A 13396-nucleotide genomic window follows, 5' to 3' on the forward strand; every position below is an offset into this window, starting at 1 on the left:
CCTCATAGTCCCACCCATTTGCCCAGGATTATGTTCCGGCATGTCTATGACCTGCAAAAAGCATTCAGAGAGGGAGGTGAGAATGAGGGAGGAATAACAGTCCCAGGCAGACTCTGAAACGTTAAAGGGAGAAAAAAAAAACAACAACATCCATACAGAAAACAAGCAAACCACCCCAAAGAACATTGTTTTGACAAGGTGGACCAACAGACCTAGATTAGGTAGCCGAGTTATTCTAGTAAAGGCTGTACAGAACATACGGAAGGTTTGCGGGTATTCAGTCAAAGCCTACATAGATCCCATGCACTAATACTGTGCTATTTACTGAACTAAATGTTAAACAAACAAACAAGCAAATTTACAGAAACAAAATCCCCAAATCAGAATCACTTACACTTTGATAAATAACTTCGTAAGCTGTTTTTTTGAAAACTTTTTCCTTTTGAGTAGTATTTTAAATTATAGCAGAAGCCAATCATTATGGGGGACCCTGGACAAGGCACATAGAGCCTGCAGTCTAAAAAAGGCAGGTTCAGAAATCTGTCCACAAATGTTCCAAGGAATTCATGTCTGCCTGTGTTAATTTCTGAGATCATAATTAAACAGTTATGCAGTGGAATCTGGATATCACCAGATCTTTAACATTTACTCTGTGAAATCAGTTAGCTTTCAAACTGCCCTTTAAGAACCTTTTACCTCTTAGAAAACACCTTGCCTCATGAGAAAGCGTAATTAAAAAAATATTAGTGTTTCACCTATAATAAGCACTGCAATCTGCTATGAAGCAGCAACTGCCATGCAGTTAACCAGGCAAAGACATTTTCTTTTCAGATTAATAAATGATGGAAGACAGACTTAAAAGTCACAAGATGTAATAATCCAAGCTCTTAACTGTTCCAACAGGTATGGGCAGAGAAGTCTAGCACAGTAAGGATATTACAAGCAAGTCGCCATAAACTCACCACTGGATGAGCAGTTTTGGGGTCAAATTCTGTCGAGTTAGCATCTGCAATGTTATGTTCATCAATTAGAAACACGAAGTCCCTCATACCGTGACATGCATTTACAAGACCTCCCCCAGGCACAGCTGCGTCTCGTCCCCACACTTCTGGCAAGCAACCTTAACTGTGCTGAGCCACTCACCTGCACAGAGCTGCCAGCTCAGCCCCGACAGCAGAAACAGGACTCTGTCAGCACTGTTTGATATGAATTTCTGAGACTACCTGGAGGTTGCAATCTTGGGGCAACCAGTCTAGTGCAGTCAGTGATGACAGCGAGGGTCATTGAGGAAGAGCACACATTCAACAGCTTAGAATATTTTAAATAAAGCCAGGGAGCGGGAAGGGAGCAGTACTCTGAGAAACACATTTTCCCCTCCCTTCACTACCAGTGAGACTCGGAATCAGGCTGAGAAACTAAATTTAGCACTCTGTAAAGGGAGTTTTGACAACAGGGACCTAGTCAATTCAAGCAGTGGAGCCCAGAAAGCAATTCAACTCACTGAAGTAGGTGCAACTGCCTCGTCGGCTGAATTGATTTTTGGTCTTCATTCCCACTGGCTACAATGGGAATTTAGGATGTCCAGCACACACAGGCACAACTCCACTTAGGTGTTTTATTCAGGAACTGAACCTCACTCTAAGCAATAGAAAGTTTTCTGTCATTATAAGCATGCCTTACTCCATTGATTTTTATTTGAATAGGAGAAGGAAATTGTTCTTTTTCCTTTGAATTGGCAAAGGAGATGGGGAATTTTACAGGCCTGGAAAAAAAATTAAATCTACCTACCAACGAAAAGTTAAAAATTACAGGTATTACTCAAGCAATCAAAGAAATGACCAAAACCCAGGAAGGGTTTTGTGCAATTACCTTGCCAACCAAGAACACTGCGTGCAAACTCCACAACTGCTAACTGCATTCCCAAACAAACTCCTGCAGAAGGCAAGGCAGAACACAGATCAAGTCAGGACAAGGACCACTGAGCCCGTACCGCAAAGCACACACACCTTCACAGAGCAACCCCGAGTCAGAGGAAAACCTGGATGAGACAGACCTTTGATTTGGATCTGGGGGTCTGTTCACTCTGTACCAAGTAGTTCTGACAAGTTTTACTCCACACCTCCCTTCCCCATCCACTGAGCTCACACAATGTTTCCAGTCTCTCACCACATCCATTTCGTTTAAATGCAGTCACATATTTCTTCGTGCCAAGATCACCACAGCCTCCTCTGAAACTTCCTGAGACTCCTACCCCCTCATTATAGAGATTCCATGTCATCACATCCCAGCCAACCCTGACCACTTCAGAGCTAACTACAGATGACTGCTGCATTACCCAGTTAAGCTGAGCATAGATCATCACCTTCCTCAATCAACTATCTTCAAAACTGTACATTCTAGATACCAATGAAAAATCAGTAAAAGCTCTCGCTGCAGGCCAGGCTGTTATTCAAACTCCTTCTTTTCTTTATTTCTTCTTGCAGATGAAACATGTTTCTCACCTAAGAAGGGTTTTTTCTGTTTTCTTGCCCAGGAAATAGCTTGAATTTTGCCTTCTGTCCCTCGAACACCAAATCCACCAGGAACCAGAACTCCACTGCATGAGGATGAAAAGATTCCATTCACATAGGGCTCACCATCCTGGTTCCCCCCACCACATACCACCTCCCTCCCATAAAATCTTGGCCTTGCAAGGCCTCACTCCTGAAAAGGGCTTTAAAGTGCCCTACGTGGCAAGGCCTGTCTGCAGCACAGTTTCCATATGACTTCATGTGAGCTGTCACATAAAACGTCACAGAATTTTCAAGGAAACGTTTTATAAATGCACATTTTACCTTCCCAAGAAATCCCAAATACAATGCAGGTTACAATACTAGAACGGTTCATGTTGCATGACCCACATGCTCTGCACCAAACGTTGCTGAGGAAGCCACTGGCTGCAGTGTCAAGTTGTCCTAACGGCAGGCACAAGGACACCAAATTCTGCAGGAAGTTCTTCATTCTCCCGGTACCACCCAAAGCCTGCTTCCCTGAGGGCTAACAAGCCCCGCCCTGTTCTTGTTTTCTGGGCTAACTCTTGGCATTCCTCTGCGTCCTAACACTTCTTCCCTTCTCACGCTTTCTGCCTGAAGAACTTTATGCCACATTTACACCCTCCGTCCTCTCTCTTTTGCTTTAATAGCCTTTGCCAGTACCTATCCTTTCCCCTTATTTCCTCTCACCCTGTTTCCCCACTAAGCCTGCGCACATCCTCATCTGCACGACCATCTCCCCTACTGCTGCCTTTCACAGACTCCCTCACTTATTTACCAATTCTCCATTTTACATCTTATCCTAAATTTTATTGAGAGGTATTTGGGGCAATGTCAGAGTGTGCTGGTACAGTGCCTAAGAAAACAGTCTCCAGTGAGACTCCTAATTCCAAAACTGTCAATAGTGGCAAGTTTATCAGACATGCTCCAAAGAAATGTCCAGAGTATAGGAATCTTACTCAGCACCACACAGCTTCTGCCATGCTTCATGGTATCGGACAGGTTCTTCCTGCAGAGTATCTGGCTCCAAGTCAGCAGAGTCAATATACTGGGAAGAAATCCAAAACAGGATTATGAGATACTGCCACTACAGTGTAAATACAGGGTCTCCTTAATTCTCATTAAATTAAGATATCATCATTCCTCCTGGATAGCTCTGAATTTGTTTCCTATTAGATACTTGCTTATGTTTTTTCTGGGCTGATTTCCTGTCTGCTAGTCAACAAAACTGCTTTCCAGTACCATCATACTACAGATGCACAAACGGAAGCCATGTTTTCCGTATCTTCCCTTCTCTGCAGCTCTGCTGTCACATAAATGAAGCTGATGTCCATTAAGACCTAGACTCATTAAATGTGAAGTCTTAATGGAGCACAGTGAGATGGGAACACACAGCTACGCAGACAGAAAGAACCACACAGCAAGAAAAAAACTGAATCACTATCTCATCAAATACACATCGTTTAATCTTCAAGAGAGACTGAAGAACAAATAGGATATGGTGAAAACACAGGCTGTTGTAATTAAAGGATGCTATGACCAATGTTACATATGGAAAAAACTGCAAATTTTCCAGTTTCTCATCTCCAGTATCTCTGAACTTCTGAATGTTCTGGCAGTCTGCTTACCTTTTTGAACAACCTTTTTTTTTTTAAAAAAAAAAAGCTTGGAATACTGCTAAACAGTTCTTTAACCCAACGTAAGATCTCCATGCACAGGACTCACAGAACCCATTCCCCTTCTGAACCATACAAATCCAGCTGTGTCAGGAACTACCCATAGATGCATGTGCAGGGTTTACCCTGTCTTACTTGTTTTTCTTCTTTTCTCCTCTACTGATTTTGTACGTTGAAAGGTAACCCAAGCGCAGAACATGCTGTTATAAAGCAAGCACCTATTTCTGTGACTCACCGGCATCATGAAACCGCTGTACATTTAAAAAGTATATTTAAATGAAAGTAAAATTTCTGACAACAGATACATATTTCTCCTCTTCAGAGCATCTAGCTACAACCAAGACCCTTAAAAGCACCTCTGCAGCCAAACCAGCACTAAAACCTTAATAAAGTCTGAGGCAGAAGCATCATAAAACCTGTGAGTACCACAAGGATAACAGCAACAACCCTAAAAAAAGGATCACTTTCAACAACTGTCAGAGGAATTAAAGCCAACAGTCCCCTCCTCAAATATATCTACCGCTCTATCACAGTTCAGTGCTCAACACTGAGCACTGAAGAGTTCCTGTCAATTATACAGACACCTTGTATGTCTTACAGGATGAAAGGCTGGTTTGCTTTGAAGCTGTTTTATGCCTGACAACAGATATTTTGATGCTGTAATCCAAGGACAAATTCGAAGTTCACTGGCTGAATCAACTCTCCCTATGGGTTTCTGAAAAACTTAATTAAGATGGGTAGCACTGTAGGTGGAAGGAGTATGGGGGGGATTTTTTTTTTTTTTTTTTTAAACACACATGCACCCACCCCTACCTTAATGTCAAGTTTGTGGTTGATAGCCAGTGCAGAATGCTCCAGTGCTTTAATGACAGATGCGTAGGAATCTGAAAACTTGGTGTATTTGCCAACAAGCGCAATGGAACATGTTTCAAGGAGACGGTCATACCTAAACAAAATCAAAACACACAAGTTATTTCGTCATTAACAGGAAATGGGGGCAAGAATCACTTACATTCTATTCAGCTTTTCAAGTAATATAAACAGTTGGGCTCTTGAAAGTCTGCCCAACTAGAGAGATGACGACTTTGGAAGAGATGACCTTTTGTAACAATTATGACTTAAAACCATCAAAGTAAGAATAGAAGAAAGCAGAAAAAAGAAAAAGACAATGACAGAGAAAAACAGTTGCAGAAAGTCATGTATAAATTAACTCATCCCTCCTTATGCTGAAAAGCCATTTTGAGTAGATCCAAACTGTCTTTTCAGGAAGCTGTATTATATTCAAAGTCTGCAGTAAACTATCAGGAGAGAGGATCAAAGCACAACTCTCCATATGTTTATACTGTACAGCATCTTCCCACGCTGCTTCTGACTGAGTTCACTTCAGCAGCTAGAAATACAGAAAGGACTTCTGGAGTCCTAAGGTTGTATGGCCTACACTTTCAATCCCCAGCGTGTGGCAGCATGGGATTTACGCAGCATTCTTGGCTACAGCTAAGAGATTGTTTAAAGTTTATTTCAAAATTGCTAAGTACCTTCAACCAAGCTGGTTACCGAGCGCTTTCCCTGTCAAAAGAAAATGTTCTTCACAGTGGTGGCTCGTGTCATGCATATAAAGGGAAACATCTAGATCTTGAAAATTAATTTCTTATAAGGACAAACATATTTGAGGCTTCAGAGAGGGCCTGAATGCCAAGTGAAAAGACTCAATTCACTATTTCCCCACGAATATGGAGTCTACTCCCCACAAGAAAAAAAACCACTGTGTCCTAGGAGTCTCAGACAGAACAGTTACAAAACAGTTGTTTCACTTGCTTGAAAGCATACTTAAAAGGTACATTTTTATTGACACTCCTGATGACTCCTACATATGCCTACAAAAGGATTTCAACACTTTGTAATGTCATTGGGGTTTTTTTGTATAAAAAGGGAGCGCAGAGCTGTCCACCTTTTAATTACTTCAAACTGGTTTTGACATGGACAGTACAATACCAACACAAGATAAGGAACTCTGTAACATTATCTTACAGGATTTATGAAGAAAGGCTGAGAGAGTTGGGGTTGTCCAGCCTGGAGAAGAGAAGGCTCCGGGGAAGCCTTCTTGCGGCCTTTCAATACTTAAAGGGAGCTTATAAAAAAGATGGGTACAGACTTTTTAGCAGGGCCGTTTAAAGGTCCCCTCCAACCCAAACGATTCTATGATGCTCATGTTGAAGAAATTTTTTTTCAAACAGTTAAACATCTAGGAAGAAAATGCATTCTTGTAGTAAAAAAAAAAAAAAACAGAAGAAAAGAATTTGAGCACATAAGAACACCTGAGGAACATAAAGTAACAGTCATCACCTAACAACCAATGACCAAGAAGAGAAACTAATCTGGAGTCTTAAGGCAAACTATGCCCAGTGGTGCAGCTCACCTGTCAGCCATTTCCTTCCACTTCATAAGCATCCTCCTGGGCTGCCTCTCAATGGGAAGGTCAAGCCTGTGTCTGAAGTAGTCAACAACTCCCTGCTCCTCTAACAACAGAGGAACCCGGTAGATAGAAGAGACATCATGAACACAGATGACCTGTTCATACAATATGAATGTCATTAAAACAGATCTAAGTGCCTGTGCAGTTGTTTTTAGACAGGTATTCAGAGAGCTTCTGTCTCCAGCAGACAACCATATGACCACCTAAACTTCCAGGAAACAACATCTGTTGAATAACGTAACATATGAATAGCTTAATACTAGTTTCCACATACTTGAAAAGGTCATCCTTCAACACTTTCCAGGTATTACAGCTCACTGGAGCTCCTTGGGAAGGGCTATAACATGATAACCTAGCAGTAAGAAAGTCAGCTGCTACGCAAGTTATGCGAGCGCACAGCAAAGTTCAAAGAACAGTTCAAAGAGACTTCTCCTGTGATACAGCCTTCTTGGTAATCCTGATTGAAACTACAGTTAAACTGCCCGTAAGCCCAGCTTCCCTGTTTCCCACCACTGTTGTTCTTAACCAGGGCTCCCAGTCTGATTAAAGCCCAGGGAAATCTGTGATCTCAATACAGCAATAAATTTTACAGGGCGTCCTTCATCAAACTTAGGATTAAACAACTATGAGCAAAGAATTCTTAGGTCAATGAGGAATACCTATGTCAACAGTTCTACTTCACCGAAATGGGCTTCCTCAGAAAAGGAAACAACTGTCACCTGTCCATCAAGAATGAGACTGTACTTTAAGGATCAAAAATATACTGGCACAACTATTTTTAAATCCTCATTTCTCCTGACTCAGATGAAAGCAGAGTTCAACACTGCACCTGTAAAACCCCTTAGGCTGCAAATTTTCCTTCTTTACAGTCAATAGCATTTACTCCTCAATTCAAGTGCAACTGCAGTCAGAGAAACAACTATGTAAAATTGCATTAAACTTCCTTGAAAGTGACTGACAAGAGCCAACTTACTTTCAATTCCTGGCCAACAAGAGGTAGATATTGTACTGCTGACACATCAATATTATTGCCAGCTAATTCTGAATGTCATACTTAAAACTGCAAGACTCAGTTTGATCTCGTTGTATAGGAAATTAGTAAAAATGACTTGACAGAGCCTGGAATTGTGAAGCGATACTCACAAAAAGATACTCACAAAAAGACAAAATTTTTCAAGCTCCAGCTGGATTGGAAAGTGTTCACATTTAGCCTACAGACTGTTTGATTATTTTCAAAGGTCTACCTCAGACTATGCTATGCAGAGTAGTCTCAGTATAAAAGGAATCATGCTAACATGGAATCTTTGCGTATCACAACATTCAAGTGAAGCAATGCTTCTCTCAAATACCTTTCCAACTTCTCTGTGCAATCTCTCCTCATGAAATCTTGGGCAGAAGAATAACATTGTGAAAAGAGCAGTGTACAAAATACATTCAGGTATCCTTTAAACCTAATTTTGGGCAACTACTCTTTGGCCTCTAAATACTGAAAAATTTCATTCTTCCGTATTCACAGAAGGAATGTAAGGTCAGAAACAGCTATTCAGAAAATCCCTTGGATTCCACAGAATTCTCTAAGCCTACGCTAACTACCTTATAAGAAAACCTGTGTGCTGGCATAAAAAAGACTATTTTTGCAACAGTTACATGTGTAAGAAATGTAGGCAAGACAAAGCAGCAAATGAATTATGCAGCGAACAAAAGACACAGCTAGAACACAAAAACACTACACTTGGATAAAACTCCACTCAGAATTTGACAAACAGCTAGAATATTTATTGCAAGGAAGCGCAGACAGCAATCTTTACCTGTTCTGGTTCAACATGACAGAACATGGAAATCTTTTCTTTTACTGAGGTATCCAATGGAGTGGAGCACCTGCAAACAATCTAACAGAACAGCAACATCAAGGTGGTGAAGCAAAACAGAAGTACTCAGACATTCATATAACAAACCTCTAAAAAAAGCTGTCTTTCCACAGTCTCTGTGACTTGGGAAAAAAACCCAACTCAGCTACTTTTACTTGTTTATTACCAATATACAAGAGCTCTCAACCTAAGCATTATTTAGACTAGGATGTTGTTGCAACATGCCAGTACTGCGTTTTTAAATTCAAAGCCATGCAGCAAACCTTACCAGATCTGGGGAGAGACCAAGACCTCTGAGTTCACGAACACTGTTTTGAGTGGGTTTAGTCTTCTGCTCTCCTGTAGAGCTTGGCTGGTCAGAGAGGAGCAGAAGGTGGTATATCAAATTATGATGATACGTAGCAAAGATTCATCAGGCTAATCGGGACTCTCCACCCTATCCATCTTGTAAAAACTTTGACCCAGTTCTTAGACAATTCACGTGAACTTTAAATACCCCTGTACACTATCATTTTAATCTCAAAGACTGAAAGCAACTGGCAGAAACCAGAGTTCAAGTCTGTACAGTAAGTAGGTATGCATTATAGTGAGGGAAGGAGAGAGCAGAGATCCTAATGTTTTTATCCACTGCTCCCTCCAAATACCTAATATTTTATATTTCTATTTTTTTCTCCGTAAATCACCTGGCCTGGACAGAAAGGGACAGAAAGACAGAGAAGAGGAGAACGAAGACTGATCTGCACTGCAGTAATTATCAAGTTGCTCTGTCAAATCCAGTTCTGAGACAAGGAATACTCATGCTCTCTAGTACTGTTAACATAACCATGGACGAATTTTTTCAGCAGTGAATCCTGCAGTAGAGATTTTTTATTTGGTTAAGACTGTAAATTGTCTCCAAAACCAGAGCAGATAATACAGATGAGGTTGTATCAGGCATTATATGGCATAAAACACCTTCATATGCTTTTGATATTATCTGCAGTTCACCCCATCTACTTGGCACATAAGGATATGTTGTTTTTCTTTGTGATTTGTAATTAACTGATTCTGATCATAGCACTGCTTCGTAACACCTTTTCTTAGTTGAATCTCTGAACCAAGGGCAACTGCCACTCGGATTGTTATGGCTTACATAGCAGTCAGATGTGAGAGTCTATGGAATTACTGTTAAAGATCAAGGCTCATATTAAAAACATTGTCTAAGGAAAAAAAAACCCACAGATTATGTTTCAAAACACACTATTATATTTTGAAATTACAAAAGTAACCCAACCTATTTCATGAACTACAGCTAATGTAAATCTTGCGGGGCAGGGGGAAGGGCACACAGCAACAGAAATATTAAAGAACTCCAGGAAGAGCTTGGAATATGATCTTATTATTGTAAGTCCAAATGGCTGTGAAGTCTGGCTGTATCACTGAATTTTAGATTAGCTTTGCAGAAATGAAAGGCTATGCAAATGAAGGGAAAATGAAAGTTTTCAGCCCTAGAAAGCAAGTCTACCTGCAAAAGCTAGGAGACAATTCCATAGAGAAAAACAGCAGTTAAAGATGCAAAACTGCATTTGCTGCAACTCCCAACTATTTATTACACATTTACACACTTTGAAAAGTTTCTGTTCACTTCTTGCAAACCTTTTTAAATACATAACCATATATTCTCTGTATTTCTTCCTGAAGTTTCTATATATAGAATACAACTGTAACAGTGCCTATAGATACAGCATTTCAGAAACACGTATTTAGAAAGCAAGTTTTGGACTGGGAAGCCCCTGACCACCAAAACATTTTGGGTCCTTACCTGGGGAACTAGACTGACATGAATGTTACAAAAATTCTCTCTTTTGGCTTTGAACTGGAACTGGCGGAAAGCTTCAATGAAAGGCATGCTTTCAATATCGCCTACCGTCCCACCAAGCTAAAAAAGACACAGACATTTAGAATTAAAGTTAGTACCAAAACATCATCTACTGAATTTGTACGCTAAAGCGTACTAAAACAGACATAAAAGGACACTAAAACATCTGCCCAGTACCTCCCACCGATTCCCTAAAGAAGCATCAACACCAATATGAAAAGCAGGATTTGCCAGCTGTATGTACTACTTCCACAGCCTCCAATCTACCCCAACTATTACTTTACCTTCATGACTTCCCCAAAAATCAAAAAGCCACAAGAAAAAGAGCTTCTCCTATGAGCAGCACCTCTCCAGGGACATTAGCTTTGCCCCTATTCTCTCTTCACAGAAAAGATTTAGGTGTTAAAATTATTGTTTATGAACATCAGGTGGCACTGAGAAGCAAGATTTCCATTAAGTTTTAGTAACTATATAGAGTGGTTTTGGAAACATGCAGGAACAGAGACGCAAGGCATTCTTTGGAGCATTGACAGCCTCCCGTGCGTTGTCAGATAGTGCCTCCTAAGTACCTCAGGATCCAGGCTTGTGAATCCTGGAACAGAAATCGGCACTCAAGCTGCAGGGAGAGTCCTAAGTCACCACGACCTGGGCACTCTGGCAAGCTCCCTCTCTCCTGTATTAGCATATCCTACCAGCCAACTCAGCAGCACCGTCTCAGAGCCTTGGCCCTACTCTCTCCTCTGGCAGCAGGACGTCCCATACAATGCACAGGAAACTGAACGGGGTTTGTCACCACTAACTCGTGCGATTTGCTTTTCTAGGTCTGTGCTTGAACTAGTCACTCCGAGGCTCCCTTTACTGCTAAGGAGGAAAGACAACTGCTTCCAGAGGGTGATTTACCTACCCTCCCTCTACCCACCAAGGAAGAAGAGGGCACAGCACCATTAACTCAGACTTCAGTATAAGACAAGAGCTAAAATTCATTCTGTAGACTAATTCACATTACGCTAGAGAGCAAAGCACCTCAAAAATATAACTGTCCAAGACCTACGTCTTTCTACGTGTGGATTCAGACACAGACATTCAAAAGGTTGGACCGAATAAGTGAGGCTAGCGAGGAGGGATTTTTAACCAACTCAACAACATGCAAAGTTGAACATTACTGTAAAAAAAATATACTACGCAAAATATGCATATAGCTGTTTACTCCATACAAGAAGCAAAACTTTTTTTTAAAAGCTACAAACCTCAATCACACAAACTTGGGGCTCAATGCCATCTTCATCTACAGGAATTCGTGCCTGTCTCATTACCCATTCTTGTATAGCATCTGTGATGTGGGGAACAACTGAAAAAGAAACCCAGGCAAGGGTTAAAGCCACAACCCACGCACATTTCTGCCTCTCACTCATTACAGAGCAAATTATTGAAACTAACTAGCCAGTGCTTCCCATATCACTTCAGCACTGATTTGTGTCTTTAAAAAAGTATGCATTTTTTAAGTGATTATTCTTGGCTGTGATTTTCAAGTGCCTTGGCAGGAAATGCAATCCTGCCTCAATTTAAACGCACATAAGCAACGTTTCCTTTAAGCTGCAAGATTCAAGTACAAACAGTTCTTTGCTCTCAGCAGAGTTACTCTGTTTTAAACTGTCTATAGAAGTCCTTATCCAAACCAGCTGTGGAGGATGCTTAAAAAGGGAAGGGACTGATCTGATCCTCAAAGATCCTTTGGGTTTTCTAATTACATGACAGTTATCAAAAGCAATAACCATTTTAACCAGCTAACAAATATTCCACAGGTGTGTTAGTCTGAAGTCCGTTCACATTTCATATTGGCTATGTTAGACAGCTGGACCCAAGTCCAGCATATAGTCCCAACAATAGGCAGCATATTGCCAAGCACTGGCAAGTTTTGAGGGGCTTACAGGTAACCTGATTCAGTATGGCACACACCACTACACCTGCACTGGTGTAGGTACGTCCCCTTTTAAAAAAACAAACAAAAGACATCACAAGGACAGCGTGTAACAAAGACATCAAGTTAGGATGAAATGCAAAAGCATCCAACCAGGACAGAAATACAGATTATATTTCTAAGCATCAGAAATGAAGCTTCACATCACCTTGGACAGTTTTGCCAAGATAGTCTCCCTTCCTCTCCTTGTTGATGACATACTGGTAGATCTTCCCAGTAGTCAGATTGTTGTCTTTGGTGAGTCGGATATCGAGGAAGCGCTCGTAGTTACCAAGGTCCAGGTCCACTTCCCCTCCATCGTCTAGCACAAACACCTCCCCTGCGGCACAGAGAAAAAGGCACAAGCACACGTGTCAAGGGGAAACGGTCCACATCAGCAATTTGTTGGTTCTGCCTGTGACAGCTGGAAGAATTCAATGTAAGCAAACACCTTCTTTGATTGCTACAGCAAGTTTAGGAGTGGCTAATAGGACTAAAAGCCTTCTATAACAAAGAGGACTACAGAACTGAGGACTGAATCCCTCAACCAGGCAGCGATGATAAAAGACCAGAGAGCACATCTCTGCCGTTTGCTGGCGGCACGATCAGCCCCACCAGTCAGTCCGGCGGCGCCGACAGGCTCAGCCTGCAGGTCCCGCACGCAGGACCAGGCATGCAAAAGGGACGGCTCCTTCCAGGCAAAGCCAGCCCCGGGACCCGCCTGGAAGACCCCGGCGCCCAGCTCAGGGCCGGCTGCCTGCTGACAGCTCGGCCCCGCGGGGCCACTCACCGTGCTCGTACGGGGAGAAGGTGCCGGCGTCAATGTTGATGTAGGGGTCGATCTTGATGGAGGTGACATGCAGCCCGCAGGACTTGAGGATGGTGCCGATGCTGCTGGCGATGATCCCCTTGCCGATGCCCGAGATCACCCCGCCCGTGACCAGGATGTACTTCATCTGCCTCGCTGCCCGACACCCCACACCGCCTCAGCGAGGGCTCTGCCCCGGGCAGGCAGGGACAGACCCGCTGCCTG

At 42.0% G+C, this 13396-nt stretch overlaps 1 protein-coding gene across 1 annotated transcript in view; it reads right to left on the bottom strand.

The window, feature by feature from the left end:
- Positions 1-13328, bottom strand: part of CTPS1 (CTP synthase 1) — an 18757-nt gene extending 5429 nt beyond the window's left edge. Inside the window, exons 1-13 of the mRNA XM_009323216.1 lie at positions 13154-13328; positions 12533-12703; positions 11654-11754; positions 10350-10466; positions 8817-8900; positions 8489-8569; positions 6624-6775; positions 5021-5153; positions 3491-3579; positions 2502-2596; positions 1870-1932; positions 963-1006; positions 6-51 (exon numbers count right to left, since the gene is read on the bottom strand). Coding sequence (XP_009321491.1) covers positions 6-51; positions 963-1006; positions 1870-1932; positions 2502-2596; positions 3491-3579; positions 5021-5153; positions 6624-6775; positions 8489-8569; positions 8817-8900; positions 10350-10466; positions 11654-11754; positions 12533-12703; positions 13154-13319 — 1342 coding nt within the window. The 5' untranslated portion in view covers positions 13320-13328. The remainder of the gene's footprint in view (positions 1-5; positions 52-962; positions 1007-1869; positions 1933-2501; positions 2597-3490; positions 3580-5020; positions 5154-6623; positions 6776-8488; positions 8570-8816; positions 8901-10349; positions 10467-11653; positions 11755-12532; positions 12704-13153) is intronic.
- Positions 13329-13396: the final 68 nt, after the last annotated feature.

This window comes from Pygoscelis adeliae, unplaced genomic scaffold, assembly GCF_000699105.1.
Source record: "Pygoscelis adeliae isolate BGI_AS28 unplaced genomic scaffold, ASM69910v1 Scaffold495, whole genome shotgun sequence".
NCBI lineage: Eukaryota > Metazoa > Chordata > Aves > Sphenisciformes > Spheniscidae > Pygoscelis > Pygoscelis adeliae.